Source organism: Podarcis pityusensis (assembly GCF_964106645.2).
Source record: "Podarcis pityusensis genome assembly, chromosome: 16".
In the NCBI taxonomy this organism is placed as follows: domain Eukaryota; kingdom Metazoa; phylum Chordata; class Lepidosauria; order Squamata; family Lacertidae; genus Podarcis; species Podarcis pityusensis.
Window position 1 is genome coordinate 22,681,152 of NC_138041.1, and position 24,107 is coordinate 22,705,258.

At 45.7% G+C, this 24,107-nt stretch overlaps 1 protein-coding gene across 10 annotated transcripts in view; it reads left to right on the forward strand.

Annotated features, from left to right (window-relative positions):
• CIT (citron rho-interacting serine/threonine kinase) overlaps positions 1–24,107 on the forward strand; it is a 120,912-nt gene that overhangs the window by 87,319 nt on the left and 9,486 nt on the right. For 6 of the 10 annotated variants that reach the window (XM_080986144.1, XM_080986151.1, XM_080986147.1 and 3 more), the window contains 20 exons: positions 329–433; positions 2,193–2,333; positions 2,478–2,585; positions 3,504–3,666; positions 3,930–4,094; positions 7,444–7,581; positions 10,214–10,394; positions 10,602–10,693; positions 11,708–11,812; positions 12,576–12,745; positions 15,496–15,576; positions 15,755–15,890; positions 16,785–16,924; positions 17,126–17,218; positions 18,147–18,255; positions 19,022–19,150; positions 19,454–19,534; positions 20,601–20,679; positions 20,795–20,974; positions 23,279–23,612. In XM_080986144.1, coding sequence (XP_080842270.1) covers positions 329–433; positions 2,193–2,333; positions 2,478–2,585; positions 3,504–3,666; positions 3,930–4,094; positions 7,444–7,581; positions 10,214–10,394; positions 10,602–10,693; positions 11,708–11,812; positions 12,576–12,745; positions 15,496–15,576; positions 15,755–15,890; positions 16,785–16,924; positions 17,126–17,218; positions 18,147–18,255; positions 19,022–19,150; positions 19,454–19,534; positions 20,601–20,679; positions 20,795–20,974; positions 23,279–23,612 — 2,730 coding nt within the window. The remainder of the gene's footprint in view (positions 1–328; positions 434–2,192; positions 2,334–2,477; positions 2,586–3,503; positions 3,667–3,929; positions 4,095–7,443; positions 7,582–10,213; positions 10,395–10,601; positions 10,694–11,707; positions 11,813–12,575; positions 12,746–15,495; positions 15,577–15,754; positions 15,891–16,784; positions 16,925–17,125; positions 17,219–18,146; positions 18,256–19,021; positions 19,151–19,453; positions 19,535–20,600; positions 20,680–20,794; positions 20,975–23,278; positions 23,613–24,107) is intronic. The other 4 variants (XM_080986148.1, XM_080986149.1, XM_080986146.1 and 1 more) reach the window with 3 other exon arrangements.

Here is a 24,107-nt window from a genome sequence, read left to right on the forward strand (position 1 = left end):
GAGTCCGTTCGACTCCCGGAACCGTTCAAAAACCAAAGCGCAGCTTCCGATTGGCTGCAGGAGCTTCCTGCACTCAAGCGGAAGTCGCATTGGACGTTCTGCTTCCAAAAAATGTTCGCAAACCGGAACACTCACTTCTGGGTTTGTGGCGTTTGGGAGCCGATTTGTTCGGGAGCCAAGCCGTTCGACAGCCAAGGTACCACTGTATAAGGCAGCTTTGTAGGCCTGTTGGAAGATAAGAAAAATGATGGAGATCCTTTAAAAATAAGGATCAGTTTGTTCCCAGTGGGGAAGGAAGTGTTAATGTCCGTGTATCTGTTCTATCTAGCTTAATGATTTGGAGAAGAAGCATGCTATGCTGGAGATGAACGCGCGTAGCCTGCAACAGAAGCTTGAGACGGAGCGTGAACTCAAGCAGAGGCTTCTGGAAGAGGTAATAATACTCAACTCATAATGAGATGCCATTCATCTGTATTGGGAGAGATTATGAAATCGCCCAGCTTCACACAGCGGGTATTTTACACCACAGACTTTACTGGTTTAATAATAACTCCATCTTCCCTGGGAATTACAATTTTTATGCATGCACATATTTGCTTGCTGTTATATCATGCTTTGCGTTCATCATAGTGGTCCCCAGGCAGTCAGCCATCCAGGCACTGATCAATCCCAGGCTCACTTAGCTTCATATAAGGTGGTGTTTGTCATTTGCCTTCAGTCTGTACTCTGAAATTCTCTGATGGCGGGTGGGAGATGCAAGATTGGGTTACTTAGCAGGGAATTCTCAACATCTCACCAAACTTCAGCTCCTAATATTTTTTGAGAGAAGCCATCCCAGATAGTGATGCATAACTGTTTTAGGCTGTATACACCTCCCTGGAAGTAGATCCTATGGAACTCATTGGGTTTTGCTTATGAGTAGACATGTAGAGGGTTGCACTGTTAGGTTTTGAGGTTAAGATCTTGGAGGAGGCTTGGAAGCTTATTTTAACTCCCAAGTGTTGCCTCCCCTCTCTTCCTTAATAAAGAAGTCTGCCACTGGAAAGGCAAATAAAATGACACTGCTGTGTATTTATGCCAGTTAATAATACTCTATTGCCGAGTCACAACCACCTTGACCTTTTCTATATATCAGTCTTTAGATTTTTTTTGTGCGTTTGGAAAAGCAGAGGATTCTATTTAAAATGCAGACTGCATGGGCATAGTTTTAAGGCCAAAAGGGATTTAGAACACTGGAATATTACCAGATCCTCTAATAGGAATATATTCTCTCCACTAACTAAATGCTGCATAAATACACTCTACTTGATCTGCATAATTTGTTTTCAATGACTTCTTCATAGATTTTTGAATTTTTGACTCTCTTTCATCATTGTGGACAAGGAAAGGGTAGATGAATGTCTTCGAATACTCCTGCACCACAAAAGCCCATGTTCCACATCCAATAATACTTCATGCATATTTTTTCTTAATCCTTACTTCGTTTATTCTGAAAGTTTTTTTTAGTATTCTGCAAACGTTTCTGGTCTCAGGGAAGGGAGATCAAGCCACTACAAAAGCCACTGAACTCATCTCCCCCCATTTATATACCCACTCGACCACTTTAATCTGCAGAAGTGACACTAATACTACTTCTGCACTTGTAAGAAATTGATCTGTTAGTGTGGCAGCACCCACACACTTTGGAACTCCCTGCCTGTTGACACCAGGCAGGTACCTTCACTGTACTTTAGGCACCTGCTCAAAGCATTTTTGCTTAGACAAGCTTACCCAGATAAGTAGGATGTTGGAAAGTGTTTTGACCTGTTTTCAGCTTATTGCTGATTTTAATTATTGAATATTTTAATAGAGCTGCTGTAACTGTTCTTATTGATAATTTTACTGCTTTATTCCTTTTGTAAACCTCCTTGAGGGTTCTTTCCTTTTCCCCTTGAGGGTCTTAGTCCCTTCTGAGCAACCTCTTCCAAAGGCCCAATATCAGTGGTGGGTGGGGCCAGAAGCAAAAGTGGGTGGGCCAATGAATGTAAATTTAACCTTCATGCAGTAGGTGTGTGACCTGGCTAGGTGGCCTGGGAAGACTTCTGAGGGCCATATACAGAGGCCTAGAGGGCCACATTCGACACCTGCCCTCCCCAGTCTGAAGTTCACCACCCCTGACTTAAAGAATCTGGATTTCTCCTTCTTACCAACAGCAAGCAAAGCTGCAGCAACAAATGGATCTACAGAAAAATCACATATTCCGCCTGACTCAAGGCCTGCAAGAGGCTTTGGATAGGGCAGATCTTCTGAAGACTGAGAGAAGTGACCTGGAGTACCAGCTAGAAAATATCCAGGTGAGAAGAGACAATGCCTTATGCTCTGGATTTCACACATCCTCCACTGGGATTGTTTTGCTGTCTACATGGACATGTGTCACAATATATGGTTTTTTTCCGATCTTTCCTTTTCATCCTTTTTTTTTTTTTTGTACTTCAAAGGTTCTCTATTCCCATGAAAAGGTGAAAATGGAGGGCACCATTTCACAACAAACCAAGCTCATTGACTTTCTGCAAGCAAAGATGGACCAGCCAGCCAAAAAGAAAAAGGTGAGGAATCAGGCGGTTTGTTACACATGGTGTTTAAAAAATAAATAAACCTAAGGCTGGAGTCCAAAGAACACTTGCAGCTAGTTCCGTGTGCCCCAGAATCCTGCTGGGTGTGTGCAAGCCCCCTGCGTGTGCCTGAAGTCTGTCTTTGGAGCCTGGCCTAAATGATTAGCTGCGGTGTCTTGATATTAAGCCATAACCTGAAGGAAAAACATGCCCAAGCTATAAGAGGATGCTGTAAAGACAGTTTCGGCTCATGACGGTGGAGTATTTTGCTCTTTCTTCTCTGAGCGAACCCACTTGGAACAATTTGGGGAAAGTCCACACTTTCCCTGCTTTTATGCTGAAACGTGAGCACAAACCGTGGAAATAAATGTTTGCAAATAAGGGCAGGAGTGGCTGTTCAGGTTCATCACGGCCGGGTGTCGCCTTTGTTACTAGCAAGCTCTTAGACAGAGATGAGGCGGCAGTGGAGATGGGAGGGCTGTGTGCAGCTTTATCCATCCGCTGAAGCAATTCCGCACAACAGATTGCTCAATCTATTGTGAAATAAAGTTACCAGCAGCCTGCTCATGCATTCCCTTGCACAGTGATGTTCCCCTGGTGCAAAACATTTTACCGGCGGAACAACCATGCCACTAAGCGACTTCAGCTTTTAGCGCCAGTTGGATGCCCCCCCCCCCCACAGAATTCTCCGTCGAGCTAGATGGAAAATGTTAGCAATTGCCCGGATAAGCTTCTCGAAAACAATTTGAGTGGGGGAGAGCTTCTCCCCGCTGCCACACCTTAACCTCTTTCTTTATTGAGATGAGGAATACCATCAGACCCTCTGGTCTGCAGTTAGTGAGGTTTCCCTTCCCCTAGTTTAAACCATCACTTACTAGGAGTTAGGAGCTGTCTGTGTGTTTCTGTTGCTAGGGCCTGTTTAGTCGACGGAAAGAGGACCCTTGTTTACCCACACAGGTTCCTCTGCAATACAATGAGCTGAAGGTGGCGCTGGAGAAGGAGAAGGCCCGTTCGGCTGAGCTGGAGGAGGCCCTTCAGAAAACTCGCATCGAGCTCAGATCTGCTCGAGAGGAAGGTAGGGGGCTACTGAAAAGTTGCATCTGGAGAGAAGGGCCGTTTTGAGTCCAAATGCGTGTCTCATATTTTTGTGTTTTCTGTAGCAGTGAAATGTTTTTCTCTCCCCCCCCCCAATCCTCTCCCCCCTTTCCCCCTGTTTGCTGTTGAGGATCCAATAGAGCAACACCTTTGCTGCAGGCTGTAACTCTTAAGGCTGCCTTAGAACCACGGCTGCTCCTCGTGCCGGGGAGGAGTTGACTAACTATTTATGTGTATCTGTAGCTGCCCATAGGAAAATTACAGACCACCCTCACCCATCCACTCCTGCCACGGCCAGGCAGCAGATCATCATGTCTGCCATAGTCCGGTCACCAGAACACCAGCCCACGCCCATCAGTCTGCTTGCTCCTCCCTCAAGCCGCAGAAAGGAGTCTTCCACACCAGAGGGTAAGGCTTCGAGGGGGCGGGTTGGGTATGGGAAGAGTCCCTGTCCCTTGATTCAGCTCAACACCCTCCTTTCATCTATGCACATTCTAACCAAGCATATCCATGAGTTTGGCAACCTTAAAGGAATCGGGAGGCTTGGAGACTTGTTAGGGAGAGAAATATATATATATATATCCCCATGAAAATGTCCCCCCGCCCCAATCACTTCCTCTTCTATCGTGACCCAAGCCTTCATAATTATTCTTTTTATATTATTCTTCAACCTAAAAGTCTGACTTGACCAAGCAACAAATAACTTAAATGGAAATTGGTTGAAAGGGAGAGAACAAGTAGGGTCTTCTTAAAATAAAGGCTGCTATAAGATTCATTCTGCAAACTACAAGTTCCAGAGAAAATGAAAAGTTTTTTCTTCTTTTCATTTCAAGGACCCTCGTCGCTTTGTCACACAGCAAAATTATTTGCACGTAGGAGGTGCCAGGCTCGGTCTAATGCATTTCCCTATTAAGAGAGACTTGGTAGCAGGGCCTGGGGTAGGCTTTAGAGCTGCTCAATATGAAGATCATAATAAAGAAATAGTAAAAATGTCAATTTGGAAACACAAATCAGCTGGGATGATGGCAGGTGTAGGCTGGAGTGGCGGAAAATTCTGTGCTTTTCTGTTTTGAAAGTACAAGTGTTATATGTAAGGGTGATCTCTTTATTTTAATCATAAGCACACTTACTCTGGAGCAAACCCCACTAAACACAAAGGGACTTGATGCTTGGCAAATACGTATAGAACTGCTCAGTTTGTCCATGGAAGGAGACTTAACTCTTCTGTTCCCTTTCCCTTTCAAGTGTATATAGAAATGCTGAGCTCTTTGGGGCTGGTCCTGCCTCTTTGCAGGATGCTTACTTTATTCCAAAGTGCCACATACCGTGATGGAGCTGTATACATAATAAGCAGAAGTTTTTAGTTCCAACAGAAACAACAACATAAAGAAAGGGTTTCTTCCTAGTAGAAATATGCTGAAGGAGCACCTCTTTACCCTGGCATTTGACACTTGAGATACATGTTAGGACCCACCCTGTTCTCTTGATAGTGATCTGTTTTAATAGTTTTCAATACTGCCTTTATCTTCTGAAAATTTGAACTTTCTACTTCCAACAATTTGTTTTTCCCCCTAATTATTGGTGATAAGTTTGAATAAGAGGCTTTCCCATCTTACCCAGCTGTGGTTATCCTAATATCCTGTTCTGGTCCGAACTTGTTCTACAGCTTCCAAGTCTCTTTCGTGAGCAGTTCCTCCTACTTGCACCCTCAGGCATTATCTTGGGTTATTCTGATTTAACCATTGAAAATCTGGGGTCCTCCTTCTTTTGCCTAGGGGAGGCAATTTCCTGTTGAGCCATCTTTTCTCAAATGCTGAGCCATCTCTCCCCCCGCCCCCCAAAAACCCCCAATAATGTGACGTGGCTTTCGGGAACCCTTTTCAGACAACCTGCTTCTGCAGCTACTTGGCTGTCTTCCATGCCCATCCATGACTATTCCAGTATCTCATGCCTCTAAGATTTCTTTTAGCTTTCCAGATCTGTTTAGCCATTAGCACTTGAACGCTTTGCCCCTTAAAAAAACAACATTCAGCGTAAGTTTTCAGCTCTCCAGCGTGTGTTACTTCTCCGTGTTTCTTCTGCAGTGCTTGTCTCCCTTTTATTGATGTCTGAAGTACGTACGGCTTGTCTGCCATCCCTGCAGGTCTGTTGGTGTACTTGTCGGTGTGATTCAGTCGTGTGGTCTAGAGCTGGTGTACTGTTGTGCCCGGTCTAGAGGCCTTGCAGATCTAGGGCTATTGTGTACTGTTGAGCCGAGAGAAAGGCCCCCAGCTTAAACCTCTTATCGGTTGTGAATATGACGTATGCCTTTTACAAAAGCCGTGTCTCTTAGCATCAACCCCCTATTTAAAATATAGGAATAATTCTGGCATACCTTATAACATGGGTGATGAACCACAGGCCTTATCTGGCCCATCAAACCTTCTCTAACGGCTTGCCAGCCCCAGTGCAATTTATCTGCCCCACTCCCCCAGTGGCATTGGTAATTATCCCTCTCCAAGGGCTCAGGTAATAGAAAGGAGTTCCTGGCAAAGAAGAAGAAAGATTTCCGTGGCTCTCCTGTCTGGAAAACCAAGGGGTCAGAGAGCCCAGTGATATACCCGCTGAGCAAGAGTGAGGAGAGTTTTATCCTTTCTCTGCAACCTCTCTCCCCAGAGAGGGGGCTATGGTGTGTGCATAAGTGTGGGGTGGCCACACCCACCACTAGCATTCAGCCCCCCAAGGGCCTTTCAGAAAGGCAGCGTGGCCCTTTGGCCGGAAGATGTTAGCCTCCTGTGCTTTACACAATAATCAGGATCGCTGAGATAATTACGTGACGTGCTTTGAACCCTCCAAGCACTGTAAGTGCTAGTTGTTCTTTCATCTGCAAAAGTTAAAATTAACTGGCTGGCCTGTGATTTTAAACTCCGGTGTGCCCCAACTCTAAACACTTGGTACGTATTAACTTTCCTGCCAAAACCCGAGTATATATCTTGAGTGCTAACAGCAGCGCTGCTTGAGTCTCGCTGCTGTTAAATCATCATCCTTTCTTACTCCATGTTGCCGCATGAAACCCTTTCATTTAGCACTTATTTCCACAGTGCATTATTTTTTTGTAGAATTGGCGCGATCTCTCTGCCAAACCTCTGAAAAACAACAAACGGATTAGGTATCGCTGTTTAAACAAGCAAGCAACTGCGTCCGCATTCAGTTATTTGCGCTTAGGGGTGGGAGCAGCCTGTTTCAACTTAAATCAAAGGGCTGCTTTTCTGCCTCACAGAAGCGTTCTTTTGCTATACCCTTGCTGGTGGTGGCAGTGCTTGGTGAAATGGAAAGGGGCAGCTAACTCAGTAGTAGGGCGTGCGCCTTGGCTGCAGGTCCCCAGCTCAATTCCTGAAGCCTCCAGTTCAAGCCATCAGATGGCTGGGGAGTGGAAGGACCTTTACCTGTGACAATAGAAAGCCACTCCCAAACAGGATTGGGCAAATAGTCTGAACCAGCAAAAAGCATCTTCTTACGTTCCCAAGGTCTCCTTCTCACATGTGTTGGCCAGTTGAGTTCCGAGTATGTGTGCTGCTTTTGCCACCACTGGCCATATGCTTGCTGGTGGCATATGCATATTGTGCCTTAGGGAGGATTGTAAGATTTACCTCTCTGCGTGGCCCTACCTAAAAGACCTTTTAGTTAGGTACCAACCAAACCAGCCGAGGGAGAAGGAAGTGCTGATAGCTGCTGAGCTGCTTTTAACTGTGCTTTGCCACTTGCTCCTTCCCCCCAGAGTTTAACCGGCGTCTGAAAGAACGGATGCATCACAATATCCCTCACCGGTTCAATGTGGGGCTGAACATGAGAGCAACTAAATGTGCAGTTTGCTTGGATACGGTTCACTTTGGACGACAGGCGTCTAAATGTCTTGGTAAGAATGGCAAGGAAACAAAGGTGGTAACAGGGCCGAACTGGAAGAGTAATAATACCTAATGTTATGTCCATATTGTCTAATTTTTTGTTCTCTTGGCCAATTTAGCTTGTTATCTGTGTTCCCTTTCCTGTCCTCTCTGCCTCAAGAAAGGTTTTCACCGATATAGCCCTATTTGTCCTTGGGCCTTGTAGGCTGACAATTTAAAAAAATATTATTATTTAAAAAGAATTCCTTAGAATGTTAGTAAACGTTCCATAACACCGCAACAGCTACACCAATGCCTGGTGAGGGCTCATTTCCATCAGTTGGAGCCAGAGTCTCTTAATCACTAGCTAGAGCAGCTTCAAAGACTGCAGCCCAAATTTACCTAAGAGTTTGGGGAATCTGGAGTTGGCTTTTCTGCAAATTCACAATTTCTCAATTTAATTCATTACTGTTCTAAGATCACAATAAGCACACACCCTACCCCGCACACCAAAATTATCGTAAACTGCTTTGGAGACTTCATGAATTATTATTTTTTAATAGACTTCATGAATTAGCAGTATTCATCCTGTATTCCTTAGGTCAATCCTTTTCTACTTATCGTGCCAAAATAAAAAGGCAGTGGAAAATGATGCCGAAAGCACAGCATCTCCTCTCTCTCGCTACAAAATGGGGTCCTAGGCCTCAACAGTAATGCCATAAGGTTCTCAGCTTTGTGGGAAAGGGACATGGATGGATTTCAAGCATTTTAGGAAAACCGTGGCGACCTTTATTAAGCAGGCTTTATCTTGGAGGACAAAGCTGATCATGTCTCCTGCAGAAGTACTCATTTCACAACTAGCACAGAACAGGTTCTTAGCTTTTACTTGCTGCCTTGTTGTTGGCATCCATCTGTCTTGAAAGACAATGGAGTGCACCTCCAGGGGTGGAAGTCAAACCGCTGGAGAATCACAGCGCCTGCTGTGGCTGCAGAGACCAGTAGCTCATAACAGCTGCCTCCCATGTGTACCAAAGCGACCTCTCTGGGTGCAATCAAGTATGTTTTGCTGTCATTAAATGTTTTACTAATGTTCTTTAATATTATTTTTAGTACCAGTGAGTACCTAAAAGGTGTGGTTTATAAGTTTAACTTACAAACCTTTTGTTCCATAGAATAATAAAATGAAACGTGACTAGAGGTCGGAAGGCCTGGGGAAAAACTGGCAAAAATTGGGGGGGCAACCAGTTTCCCCCCTGTTTTTTTCCAAAGCTGTATTTTTCCAGAAAAAAAGGGGCTTAGGAAAAAAACCTGGTTGTTTTTTCCAATTTTTCCGTTTTTTTCCAGGCCTTCCCATCTCTAAACACGACCCAAGGCAAGCTTTCTACAGCCTATGTAGGCACAGTAACTCCAGATTCCTGGATTCTGCTTTCCTGTCAAGCAGCTGATCTGATTTCAGCTGTATGTTATGTCAGTCTGAGGCTCGAGTAGCCGGTATGGTACGTTCCAGAGGCTTGGGACTACAGTGGTACCTTGGAACTCTTAATGCCTCCGTTCTTGAACGTTTTGGCTCCCGAATGCTGAAATCCCAGAAGTAAGTGCTCCGGTTTCTGAACGTTCCTCAGGACACAAACATCCGACGTGGCTTCCGCTGTGCAGAAACCTAGCTGTTTTGGCCAATCAGAAGCCGCACCTCAGAACTCAAACATTTCAGAAGCCAGACGGTCTTCCGGAACAGATTACGTTCAAGTTCAGAGGTACTACTGTACATCTCTGTTCAGCCCCTGCCGGCAAGGACAATGATCAGAGATGATGAGAGTTGTAGTCCTCAACTTCTGAAGGACTACAAGTTGGCTACTCCTGATTTAAAGTCATGTCAGTAACAAGTCAACTTTCTTTCATAAACTGACAGTTTTACATTAAGCATGAATTAGTATATGACATGACTCCCTTCAAAAATTGCTGCAGGAAAAGAATGTACAGTGGTACCTCGGGTTAAGTACTTAATTCGTTCCGGAGGTCCGTTCTTAACCTGAAACTGTTCTTAACCTGAAGCACCACTTTAGTTAATGGGGCCTCCTGCTGCTGCCGCGCCGCCGGAGCCCGATTTCTGTTCTTATCCTGAAGCAAAGTTCTTAACCTGAAGCACTATTTCTGGGTTAGCAGAGTCTGTAACCTGAAGCGTATGTAACCTGAGGTACCACTGTATTGGAATTGGTTATCAGTAGACCTTGGAAAGCAGCTTGGATAGGGCACCAGAAAGGGAAGAATGGATGTACTGTACCTAACACCAAGAAGTTGTGAACCAGAACATATGGTGATACTCAATAGGAAAGTTAGTTGAGATTCTTCAGCTTAATACTGGGTCGGGGCAGACTTGAGTCCAAGCAATTTTGATTTTGTGAAAAATCCTTTACCTGAAGTTTTTAAGTGCAGGGCTCTATCCAACATTCATTGTCTGCTATCACAAGAGCCTTTGCACTAGCAGGTGGTGGAGTTTAAAGGTTGAGCAATGAAGAAATCCAGCGCAGCAGTTACATTAGCAGAAGCTTGTTGTGCAACAAGTATACCGCTAAGCAACTAATATAGTACTACATTTGATAGCCCTTAAATCCTAATGTTTCTATAAGGTTTTCCCCTCTTCCCTTTCTACCCTCCCCCTGCCAGAATGCCAGATGATGTGCCATCCAAAGTGCTCAACCTGTTTGCCAGCTACTTGTGGCTTGCCTGCCGAATACGCCACGCATTTCTCCGAAGCCTTCTGCCGGGACAAACTGAACTCTCCGGGTCTGCAGCTGAAAGAGCCAAGCAGCAGTTTACGGCTAGAAGGATGGATGAAGGTGCCAAGGTACAAACGTGAGTCTCTGCGCTAAAATTGCTTGCCCAGAGCTGCTGGTGCTGCCGCCGCCGGAGGAGCCGCTCCGTAGACTGTAGCTGTGAAGCCGATTCTCTTGTTCGCTGGTGAAAACTCCTACGGGAGGTTGGCTGACCACGCTAATCGGGAACCTTTGACGCAACCCTCTAACGCAGTTTTGTCCTTTTTCTGTGTTTTCAGAAATAATAAGCGTGGGCAGCAGGGCTGGGACAGGAAGTATATAGTTCTGGAAGGAACTAAAGTGCTTGTTTATGACACAGAAGCAAGAGAAGGTAACCTCTTAACATCTGACTCGCTTTCCCCGTCTCCTCTGACATGGCCTCTCAATGCATAACTTTGTCTGAACAAAAACCTTTGAACTTTGTGGAAGTGGGGAGATTGGCTTAATACTCTAGGACATCACTCTTTGTAACGCCTCGCACTTGGAGAAACCTTTCTGCATCTGACCGCCAAGGAGCTGCCACTGGGCGCCTCCGGTATAATCCCTACGATTGGCAAAGGAACCTGAGTGCGTTCTAGGCTGCATTTGCCGCACATATGGGGCGCTGATTGCTGTTGCGCCACACAAACTGACCATGCCCCCAACCTTCTCTGTGGCTGAGCCATTGATCAGAAGATCAGTAGTGACAGGTACGTTATCTTTCAGGGGTGCTTCTCTGCCATTACTGATCTTCTCCCCCCACCCCTGAGATAACCCAGAGCCTCCCCGCCCCTTAGGAACAAAGCGCAATTTGAAAACTTCTGCTCTAGTTGTCTTAGTGCCCCTCCAGGCTGGTGCTTTATTGTGGGTTTAGTTGGCAACATGCTGTTGAAACGGTAGAGAGTTCCTTAGCGGCAGATTGGTTCCGCTTTAGTCCCTTCCGCAATTCTTCCCCAAGGCTATCCCGTTATTGCTACCCAGAGGGCCTATAGTGCAATGAAAGCGGGACAAAAAGGATGCTGATTTTAGCAGGGATGCGCATTAGCTGGAAATGGAGCAGTGTGATGATGCCCCCTCCCCACCCCCCCCAAAAAAACCATTCTGCAAGTGCAAACAGTATTGAAAGTGGAATTGTGTATGACTGCCCCAATAGCATTTTGCACACAAATCACTGTGAATGCGCAATCAAAAGTACGTCTGGAGGGGCCTTTTGTCTTACATTTGTTCCAGCCCTCAAGAATGATGTGAAATTGAATGTGTGAAGTGCCTTCTCCCCAGACACCTGTTTTTGTCTCTGATTTATTTGTCATCCAAGTTTCCATTCCCCCTTCATACTCTTGTCCTCCCACTTATATCTTTGCCAAAGCAGGACAGAGGCCTTCAGAGGAGTTTGAGCTGTGTCCTCCAGACGGAGATGTGACCGTCCACGGAGCTGTGGGCGCAACTGAGCTCCTAAACACTGCTAAGACAGGTGAGGTCAATTGTGTTTCATCTGATGTGTGAACACATCAGCTGGCTGTGGCAGAACCTTGGCTTTTTCATCAGATATCTTTTTTAAAGAAAATAACGGTGTGGTCCTATCATTCGTTATTTAAGTTAACAAATTGTTACAAACCTGAGCCATGCAATGCAGGAAGCTGCCATATACTGAATTGGACCCTTGGTCCATCTAGCTCCATGATGTCAGGGACAAGGGAAACCCCAGAGGAGGAAGGCTCAGGGCCAGAGGATTGGGTGGTGGGATGCTAAGGAGAGGTCAGAGGTAAAGGTTTGGGAGGAGAGGCTGGATGCTGAAGGGGCAACAGTATTTAGTGAACAGGAAGAGCAAGGAAGGTACGCTCTGTGGAACGTCCTCCCATCAGATGTCAAGGAAATAAACAACTATCTGACTTTTAGAAGACATCTGAAGGCAGACCTGTTTAGGGAAGTTTTTAATGTTTGCTGTTTTATCGTGTTTTTAATATTCTGTTGAGAGTCGCACAGAGTGCCTGGGGAAACCCAGCCAGATGGGCCGTGTATAAATTATTATTATTATTATTATTATTAATAATAATAATAATAATAATAATAATGTCTGTGACCTTGATTTCTGAGGCTCATAGTTCCTGATTGCATTTTTCTCAAGATACCTTGAAGACTTCTTTTCCACCCTAAGCCGTTTTTGACCTCTAGGTCTTTATTCACCCACCACCCACCCCATTTCCTAAACCTCTGTCTGTGTTTTTTGGTAACAGATGTGCCCTATATATTGAAGCTGGAATCTCATCCTCATACCACGTGTTGGCCTGGCCGGACTCTCTACTTACTCACACCCACTTTTCCTGATAAGCAACGCTGGGTCAGTGCGCTGGAATCCATAGTTGCTGGAGGAAGAGTCTCCAGGGAAAAGGCTGAGGCTGATGCTGTAAGTAAAAACATTGAAGGTTGGGGGGTGGGGGATGATCCTCTTTCATTTTAAAAAGAGGATATTTCTAGCCTTTTTAACATAGTACTCTAAGGGGAAAAAAATAGACAAGGAGAATTCTATCCCATTTGCTCAGTAAGTAAATCTCCACCCTTTCTGCATCCTAACTAATTATGTGGGATGATTAATAAGCTCTTGGACAGGCACTATCTGATTTTGTTAAAACTTAACTCAAGCTGTTTTAATTAACCAAAACAGAATATTATTTGCATTTAGGCAATTCCTGTTTCCCATCAATTTACAGCCATCACCACCCAGCGTACCCTAACCTGGGTACTCACCATTTGCATCACATTTCTGACCAAGGGCCTAAAGCACAAAATAAATCTAATGACCACAACACTCTAGGCCTTTTATCAAGCAATCAAAATGGAAATATATATTTTTAAGGCGTGGCTTGGGTTTTGCAGGTGCACCCAGACACTCACAATTTGAAAGGTGAGCCTGCTGTGGAAGCATATTCGCCATGCTTTGGGCATGCATCTTTTAATCTAGCCCTGGGGAAACATGGTGTTTTGGTTTGCAGCTGAAGGAGCAATGCACAGTTCTGATTTGGCGGCCTTTCTGCCATTCAGGAAGATATTTTATTTCCTTCTCAGAATGCAAACATTTAAGTGTGGGGGAAAGAAAGAACCAGAGAGCCTGTGTGATCCATGGGAGGAGGGACAAAGAGGTACTGGACATATGATTGGAGGCTGCATATGTGTCCCTTGAGGAGCATGGAATACCGTCTGCTGTCAAAGAAAGTCTGCTTCTGAATACCAGTTTCTGGAAACTGCAGGAGGAGAGTGCTGTTGTTGTAGGCTTCGCATAGGCATTTGACTGGCCGCTTTCAGGGTTCTCAACCAGATGGGCCACTGGTCTGATCCAACAGGCTCTTCTTACATTCTTAGCAAAAGGAACCCTGGCATCTACTCTTGCATGCAACTAGTTTTGTGGAGCTGGCAAGAAGGTATGTGCTTGCGTTGCTTTTTCCTTTTCTTTTTTTAAAATAATTTTTATTAACCGGCCAATCAAATCAAATTAAATCACATCACATAAATTCCGAATTACAAAGCCGAATTTTAAATTTTGTTGGGGGGACCCATATTTCAAGATCTGAAGGGGGATTCTGATCATCTTCTTGCTACTGCGTTAATGTCCAAATCAATCCAAATCAGTCCAAACAGAGTTCATAATTCTATCCAGTCTTATCTTGCTGTTTCCACATCACATCTTGTTTATATATTTTCTCTTTTTTCTTTATGATCTCTTCTGATGGTCTCCTTAAGCCGATAAACACCAATAATAATAATAATCCTGTGTGAATTTTCCATTCTTCCATTCCTCAAATTGAGATGGTTTCCATATATCATCGCCTTCACAGATAACATCGCTCTTTCCATCTCGCAAAGCTGTCGCTCTTAAGTCCCTCTGAGGAGTTTCACCCACAATATATAAACAGCTCTATTTCTCTCTTTCTCCTCCCAGACTCAAGACCTCCGACAGAACTTCCCAATATGGCGACGGCATTTTTAACTGCGTCATTCCCAAGCTCTTATACATTCCTCGCTCTTCTTAAAACATGCTTTGATTCGAAAATTTATCTCCACACAGCCTTAAATCCACAGCTTAAGTCCTTAAAACGACATTTCTGACTCGTGACTTGTGAGGGGAGGGGATTCTTGTTAATCACATAAGAAAAGAAAGGAAAGGTTTTTTTCCCCTCCCCCATCAGTCATTTGCCATACCGTGTCTTGGCATATCTTCTCATGTTTTATTCTTGTCTTGTTTTATCAGAGATCTCTTCTATAGCAGTCTTTACTCCCCTCCTTCCTTGAAATATGTGCATTCCTTCATCCAAATTGTTTTCTTTTGAAGTTCTAGCAGCTAGTGGCGCGAATCAGGGACGGCATCCAGGAGTGCCGGAATCCCACAGGAGGGCTTTGTGCCTAGTGCCCCCATCCCCACAAGTTCGGGGGTGGTATAGGGCACAGCAGGCAAAGGCAGCCCCCCCCCACCGTCCTGGGGGGGGTTAGGGAGGCTAATTACTCCCATCATAGCCTCCAAATTACCTCGTGTGGGTCGGAGAGATGTTATTGTCAGCCATCTTCCGATGCGCCCCCAGTGGCCCCGCGTTGCTTTTTCCTTTGTGGAGTGAAGATCTGCTGTCACAGGGTGAGATCTGTACCCGAGGGCTCTTCTCTCATGTGCTTCTGTGAAGAAGGTGGGAAAGTACAGTCATACCTCATGTTGCGTTAGGTTCATGTTGCGTCTTTTCAGCTTGCAAACACGGCAAATCCGGAAGTGTATACTTCCGGGTTTCGCCGCACGCGCAGAAGCGTTCTGTCGCACTCTGCACTTGCGCAGAAGCGCCGCTCTAGTTGCGGACTTTTCGGGGTGCAAACGGCACCCCAGAATGGACCGTGTCCGCAACTAGAGGTACCACTGTGTTGTTTATTGTTATGGTTGTTGTTATTGTTAGTAGCCATGCAGAATTACTGGCATGTGTCAACCCCATGGCAAAATGGACTAGGTTAGATAGAAAGGATTGTGCCACTGTGGTCTTTCAGACTCGGCCATCCTTAGTCTTAGCCTGCTCCCGGTGACGTCTTTGGCAAATACAGCTTTTCATTGGTGGGTTTAAGAAGTTTCCATTGTATCGTTCCTGTGCACCGTGCTAGTTCTCCTTTTCTCTCCCTCATGCACAGAAGCTCCTTGGAAATTCTCTCCTGAAGCTGGAGGGGGAGGACCGTTTGGATATCAACTGCACACTGCCCTTCAGTGACCAGGTAATGGGGGATTTTGCCAACTCTTGCTTTGCCATGCTGGGGAATAAGCAAACTGAACAAGGAACCTATTTAGTTTTGGACCTTCTGGGATTTCTTCCTTTGGTGGTGGTGGTTTTTAATAGCATCCCTGTAGCCTTTCTCTCTGTGTGTGTTGACTCTTCATAAACCCCTTTCGTAGGTGGTCCTAGTGGGCGCTGAGGAAGGCCTTTATGCCCTGAATGTGCTGAAGAACTCTTTAACACATGTCCCAGGAATTGGTGCCGTCTTCCAAGTGCACCTCATCAAGGATCTGGAGAAGCTGCTCATGATAGCAGGTAGAGTTAGGGAAGCCATGTATTCTGCTATAATGGAACTCTTATATGTCAATTTGAATGTTTCCTCATCAGGCTCCTGAAACTTCAGTGGACATTGACTGCACTCTTCCAGGCACACCTTACCTCAACCATAATAGCTAGAAACTTGCTTTTAGAAAAAGAGAAAAAACCCTTAGTTTATATGATGGCAGATTTTGTGGCTGATGCTGCATTCTGTGTGGCATTTCTGCACTCTCAGGACTGCAGTGTGTGTGTGTGTGAGTGTGTGTGTGTGTACCTTGGTAACTCTCCTTGCCCCCCCGGGGGGGGGGCAGTTTTGTTTTTGTTTCCTTTTGTTTGCATTTAGTCATATAGAATTGCATCGGCAATTTTGTCCTTGTTTTGAAACACCTTTCAATGATTTTGGATGGTTTATTTTGTATGCAACCACCTTCAACTATCTTTTGCATCATCAAATTTAGGAAATTGGGGAGTTTCCTTACACAGCGCTTAGTATTCTCAGTATTGGGTACACTGGCTGGCAGCAGCACTCCAGGTTTTCAGGCAGGGAATATTCTCAGTCTGACCAGGGATTGTACCTGATAACTTTCTACATGCAGAGCAGGTGCTCTGCTGTTGAGCTATGGTCCCTCCTCCATTAAGCTAATAAACAGAAGTTGATAAAAGTTTATTAAGCTTTCTTTGATGATCCTTCTGACTTGTGAAGTAGGACTTAACCCATTTTCAGTGAACGGAACGAGTTCCAGTGCTGTTTAGACATAAAATATTTCTAGAAACCAGCTCTTAGTGATTTGGTGCCATTAAGTGTGGGAGCAGCATGAAACTTTTACTTCTGTAATTTTGCTCCTTGGCTTAGCTAGAAATGTTTCTCTGCTCCTCTGTGTCTTTCCTCAGGGGATGAGAGGGCACTGTGTCTTGTTGACGTGAAGAAAGTTAAGCAGTCTCTAGCCCAGTCCCACCTGCCAGCCCAGCCTGATGTCTCTCCAAACGTTTTCGAGGCTGTGAAAGGTTGTCATCTTTTTGCTGCTGGCAAGGTAAGACCCCCAAGCTTTGCATTTGCCTCTTAATGCAGTGATCCCTGGAACGCAGGGTATGATGATCAAAAGGGTTGTTAGACCCATCTCAAGACCATGCAGCCACTATTTGTTTAAGACATTTGTATGTCACCCTGGGTCATATTAGATTTCAAGGCGGAGTACAACAAAATAGCACTATTTGTTATCTTTCACATGCAGATTGAGAATGGGCTGTGCATCTGTGCAGCGATGCCCAACAAAGTGGTGGTTCTGCGCTACAATGAGAGCCTCAGCAAGTTCTGCATCAGGAAGGTAAATTTGCAAGTGCAATGCAGTCCCCTTTTGCCCGCGAGAGGCTGGCAACAGTTGGTCCCAACTCTGACATGGTGAATAGCCTGCCCACTCTTCCATTAGTTATAACTAAACCTGCCTTCCACCCATTTTTGCCTTTGCACTGACCAAGCTGCAACCGTATAGTGTCTTCATCATAAATATTCAGTGTAAGTTACTCCCCTGGACATGACACGTTGCCACACAGAATCAGACTGATGCAAAAGTACGTAGTGGTGATCCTGTACTGGCCTGTCAGTGTAGTTTAGGATATATAGGCCCGTTTGATATTTAATCTGTGCTACAAGAATCCCACAGGTGCTTACTAGCGATCCATCAGTTTGGAGAACAGTAACGGTGGACATGCATCCTTGAAAACCAGCCGGTCTCCTGAAACGTATAGCTGCAGAGAAGAGTGTGGTCCACAATGTGGCCTGGTTTTGTGCAGGGCATTGGTGAGACTTAACACAGAGTAAACAAGAACGTGGTAGTCTAGTTGCAAGGGGCTAAATGCAGCAACTCAGTTTATAATTCTGTACCTTGAAAGCTGAGGTCTGTTCTGGACCCCATAATTCAAGAAAGAGACTTAAGCCAACAGGTTGGAAGGATGCCAGTGGGCAGCTGCATTATTATTTGTTCCTGTAGAGCAAGGATTTCAATCCCTGTCCCAGCAGTGTTACCCAGAATCCTCTACCACTCTCCTCAAAGTGAGACTGAACAAGCCAATGCAGTTGTCACATTCCCAAGCCCAGAAACTCCAGACCTATCTTGGATTTTGTGACTGCAGCCAGGCAGATTCCTAGGATCTTCTTAATCTTAACCACCCTTCTCTGCTCCAGTCAGGGGGCTGTATAATCCAAGTAGGCTAACTGAGGCTCGTATGTCTGCTCTTTTGTTTCCGTCCTTGCAGGAGATTGAAACCTCGGAGCCCTGCAGCTGCATTCATTTCACCAGTTACAGCATCATCATTGGAACAAATAAGTTCTATGAAATTGAGATGAAGCAGTACACCCTTGAGGGTAGGTGTCACTTCCTAACTATGCTTTGGAGAGCTAGTGCTTTAAGTCCTCAGCGGGATGTATGGCAGGGGTGGGCTGTCGCCTTCATGCCTGCCCTGCCTTGGTCATAGGAGTGTAGGAAATCTTCCTTAAACAAAATCAGACCATTGGTCTATCTAGCTCAGCACTGTCTACACCAGGGGTCAGCAGACTTTTTCAGCAGGGGGCCAGTCCACTGTCCCTCAGACCTTGTGGGGGGCCAGACTATATTTATTTTTATTTTTGGGTGGGGGGGGGGGGATGAACGAATTCCTATGCCCCACAAATAACCCAGAGATGCATTTTAAATAAAAGGACACATTCTACTCAGGTAAAAACACCAGGCAGGCCCCACAAATAACCCAGAGATGCATTTTAAATAAAAGGACACATTCTACTCATGTAAAAACACCAGGCAGGCCCCACAAATAACCCAGAGATGCATTTTAAATAAAAGGACACATTCTACTCATGTAAAAACACGCTGATTCCCGGACTGTCCGTGGGCTGGATTTAGAAGGCGATTGGGCCGGATCCGGCCCCCAGGCCTTAGTTTGCCTACCCGTGGTCTACACTGACTTTCAATGGCTCTTCCTGGGTTTTAGGCAGGAGTCTGACCCAGCCTCACTTGACAAAGCTGAGGATTGATTCCAGGGCCTTCTGCATGTATAGTAGATGCTCTAGCACTGAGCTATGACCTTTGTTTAAAATGAAATAGGCACTGATCTAATTCTCTTGTGCCTTCTAGAATTCCTGGACAAGAATGACCATACTTTAGCTTCTGCTGTGTTTGCATCATCCACCAACAGTTTTCCAATCAATATCATCCAGGTGAACCCTACAGGGCAGAGGGAGGAGTATCTGCTTTGCTTTCATGGTAAGTCTAGTTCAGCGTCTTGCTCAGCTTCTGCCCATTTCTCCCAAGGAGCTCAGAGCTCCTTTCCAGGGTGATTCAGGTACTGGCAACTCTCAGGCCAGCTTAGTTTCAAAGATCAAACTGCATGTTCAAGCGCATGCTCTAGGTTTTTCAAAGGGAAATTGTTCCCACACCCAACAACTGCCAATTACTGCTTCGTGGAGCTCTGGAATCCTGGCAAACTCACATTTCATTTCTCTTAAGAATAATAGCTTGAAATGGAATGGTGGTGATTGGTGTGTGTGTGTGTGTCCCCTCCTGCAGAGTTTGGCGTCTTTGTAGACTCCTATGGAAGGCGCAGTCGCTCAGATGACCTGAAATGGAGTCGTCTGCCTTTAGCATTCGGTAAGCATTTGTGTGATTTTCATTGTCATGTGATTACTTGTGCACCCATCTTTTTCTAGTGTTCAGAGATGCCGAGGGTTGTAGAAATAGCGAGGGGGCATTTGTCTTTCCTTTTGTAGAAGGACCTTCAGCAGAGAAGGAGGGGGAACCTGTGGCCTTCCTGGTGGGGATGGCCTTGAGCCAACATGGCCAGTGGTCCAGGATGTTGGGAGCTGGGAATCTAGCTAGATCTGGTCCAGGATGTTGGGAGCTGGGAATCTAGCTAGATCTTGGAAGGTCACAGGTTCCCACATCCCTGGCTTAAAAAGATGTGTTCTTTTACAAAACAAAAACTCAAAAATCTGAGGCATGGTTTTATTTATTTCATAAAATTTAAACAACAACAAACAACAAATTTATTTATACCCCGCCCTTCCCAGTTTAAAAACCAGGCTCAGGGCAGCTAACAGCAAATATAAAACATTGATTAAAATGCGACTTAAAAACAGCATAAATACAACATAAAATGCAGCATCAATATCAATAAAATTAAAAAATTCAGGGGTCATTTTCTTTGGGGGGGGGGGTGGAACAAGAACCCCAGTCAGCAGACATCAAATGATCACCAGGGCTAACTGGCCAAGTTGGTCCTACTAGGGCCAGCTGGGAGACCAGGGAAGAATTTAAATGTGGGGTCCCGCTTGATTGTAAAAGAAATTGGTAAAAATAGTTAAGAACAACTATCTAAAACATTTTCAGAAGTAGGGCTGTAGGAGGACAAGACATGCGCTTCTTAAGAGATAATTGGACAAGTTCACGGAGGACAAGCTTGTCCGTGGCTACTGGTCACAATGGCTATATTTTACCTCCACTGGACACAGTATACCTCTGAATGCCAGTAGGTGGGGAGAGCGCTGTTATGCTCAGGTCCTGCTTGCTGGTGTCCCATTGGGGCATCTGGTTGAGAACAGGATATTGGACAAGATGGGCCATTGGCCTGAATCAGCAGCCAGGCTCTTAGGATGTTTTCTTGTGAGTTCCCTGACTACTTTATTCATCTTTGTTCCTGGCACTGTTCTTGCTGTAGCCTACAGGGAGCCTTACCTGTTTGTGACGCACTTCAACTCTCTTGAAGTGATTGAGATCCAAGCACGTGCCTCCCTCGGGTAAGTAATTACGCCGCCTCACTGCTTGCCTTCTACAACTGTGGAGGCCAAACTGGCCAAAGCAAGATTTAAGAGCCAATTTTAAAGGCACTCTTCCCTCTCCACCCCACCCCAGCACTCCAGCACGAGCCCACTTGGATATTCCAAGCCCTCGCTACCTGGGTCCAGCGATTTCATCAGGAGCAATTTACCTGGCCTCTTCCTACCAGGACAAACTAAGAGTTATTTGCTGCAAGGGGAATTTGGTGAAGGAATCCAACAACGAACTCCACCGAGTCCCCTCTACTACGCGCAGGTAAGAAGTAATATTACAGCTTTACACTTATAGGAGAGGGGGAAAGAGAGACCCCTGCCCCAAGGTGCCCTCTACTTTGGAAGGATGGGGAAAGCATGGTGGCAGTAGATGGACATGATGAGCTAGATGCAGTTTCACCTACCGAGATGCCAGTTTGACTGGGGAAGAAAAGTGGAGAAGATTAAAGATTGCATGGAAAGCAGGATGCATCACCAGTGCTGAGAAAAGCCTTAGAGAAAGATACGTGGTTCATGCCAATGCAAGTTCTGCTCAGCGTAGACCCATTAAGAACATAAGAAGAGACTGCTGGATCAGGTCAATGGCCTATCTAGTCCAGCATCCCATTTTTACAGTCTCCACCGCTCAGCTATGCCTCTTCCCCAAAGGGAGAGGTAAACTGAGTAGTTTGAGGCAGAGTTTTGGGACAAGTTGAGGAGAAGAAGAAGGTGTAATAACAAGGGGGATGCCACTGAAAGAAAGTGGTGGTCCAGGCCAAGTGATGATGAGAATGTGGGCCTGTGTCTTAAGTAAGAAGATGCAGGGGAAGGAACAGATGTTTACAATGTTGCTTAGGTCTTGGTTGAATAGAGAGAGGAAAAAAGGAGGAAAAAATAGAAGATGAAGTTGAGCGTGCCTTACCTCACTCAGCTGGGTAAAGGTAAAGGTAAAGGGACCCCTGACCATAAGGTCCAGTCGTGGTTGACTCTGGGGTTGTGGCGCTCATCTCGCTTTATTGGCCGAGGAAGCCGGCGTACAGCTTCCGGGTCATGTGGCCAGCATGACTAAGCCGCTTCTGGCAAACCAGAGCAGTGCACGGAAATGCCGTTTACCTTCCCACCGGAGCGGTACCTATTTATCTACTTGCACTTGGACATGCTTTCGAACTGCTAGGTTGGCAGGAGCTGGGACCGAGCAACGGGAGCTCACCCCATCACGGGGATTCGAACCGCCGACCTTCTGATCAGCAAGTCCTAGGCTCTGTGGTTTAACCCACAGCGCCACTCGCATCCCTTACTCAGCTGGGTAGGTAGTGGTAATATCAGCTACTCTCTACACCCAATGACAAGAGGGAAGATGAAGGGGAAAGAGGAGCTGTTCAGACTTGGGCATGTTGAGGGCAGTGATGAGCCGCTGAAGGACTAGCAGAAGGAAAGAGGGAGAGGTTGGTGGTAGGGAAGAGAGATCTGGATATCTTCAGCATAGAGACCTGATGAAGATCACCCTGTGTTTAGATAGATGTGGGATCATGGCAGAATCCTCTGGAACAGAGGAAGACCTCCAGGGAAAACACTGAAGCAGGCTGCATTCAGCTGGGCTCAAATGAAACTATCAGGGTTACAGAGATCCAAAGATGGGGAAGGTGTTGACCTGAAGAGCATGTTCACAAGCATCTGCGTCAAAGGTGGCTGAGAGGATAAGGATGGTGATGGAAGAGCGAAGATTTTTTTAGATCTGAGAACAAGGCTATTTATTTATTTATTTATTTAAGTGAGGTCTGTTTCAGTGGAATGCAGTGGATGGAAGCCAGACTGTGTTATCTCAAGAGAGAGGTATAGGAAAAAGAGAAAGCTGAGACAATGGGAGCAAAGTACAAATCCAGATATTGAAAGGTGAAAAGGAGATCAGGCTATGTAAAGGAGATGGTTTTTGCTGGTTTTTAAGGCGGGGAGCAGTAGTGTGTGGCCATCATTGCTCCCACAAGAAGGCATTGGTCGCCACCAACTTAGATGACCTTAAAAGCAGGTTAGATAAATTCTAACCGGCTATCAATGGCTAGTAGCTGTACTGGCTATGTTCTGCCTCCACAGTTGAGCCAGGAATGCTTTTGAATACCAAGTGCTGGAAACCACCGGAGGGGAGAGTGCTGTTGTGCTCAGATCCTGCTTGCATGTTTCCCACAGGCGTCTGCTTGGCCAGTGTGCAAACAACTGGACTAGATTCGCCATTTTCCCTTATCCATCAGGCTCTTCTTATGTTCTTATGTGTGCATTCCATGTGAAAAGAGCTGGAAGTTTGGTGATTGACAGAGGGATGGTAACCCAGAGGCAGAACTAGATTGGATCCAAAGGTTACATGTTAGGGGCTGGTTACACAGCAGTGCAGGGTTTCTGCCACATGTTAAAGAGTCCACAACAGAGAAATCTTTTCCCCTTTCAGTCTGCCAGCTCTGCTTTGTTACAGACGCAGCGGCACGCTTGTGTCCGTCCCCGAAAACGGCCTCGCAGAGCAAGGGGAAAGGCACAGTGGGGGGCGGGTTGCTGTTGTAAATAAAAATGTAACGTTAAGGTTTTTATTGTCACTCAGCTGTCCACGTCCATTGTTTTTGAATGACAGCAGTCCGAACAAGAGAGGCCCCCCGACATATAACGAGCACATAACCAAGCGGGTAGCGTCAAGCCCTGGGCCTCCGGAAGGTCCAAGCCACCCTCGGGAGCCAAGCACACCCCATCGCTATCGAGAGGGAAGGACGGAGATGCGTAGGGACAAGTCTCCTGGGCGTCCTCTAGAGAGGGAGAAATCTCCTGGCAGGGTCCTGAGCACCCGCAGGGAAAGGTCTCCTGGGAGGCTGTTTGAGGAGAGCAGCAGGGGACGGATGCAGGTGGGGGGAGCAAGGACTCCCCTCTCCCAAGTCAACAAGGTAAGCTGGACTGTCCTGCACCATTTATCGTACTTTACAGTTTATTTTTATGCTGCCTTTTAGCCAAAAAGGCATCCCCCCCTCCAATAAACATGCAAATGCAAACAATACAGAAGATAGAAATCCAAAACAAAACCTTAAATGGATTGTTTTAAAAAAACACAAATACATTCCTCTTCCTGAAAATAGGGCAACGAACATTCCCCACAAAAATGTTGAGAGAGAGCCAGAGTAAATACTCAAGCAGCGGCTCCTCCCTAAAAGGATCCCAGGCAGAGGGAAAAGCTGGTGCCCCTTGATGATTCCAGTAGATTCTCTCCTCTGTAGCGATCTCTCTATTACAGCAGTTGTTACACGTTTCTTTTCTCATGGACCACTTGAAAATTGCTGGGCGGGTTGCAGTGGGGCTTGAAAGGTCACTTAAAATTTATTATCTTGTTATTCTGCAAAGGGAAGTGCATTACTCACATAAAACCCTCACGAGCACGCCGCTGT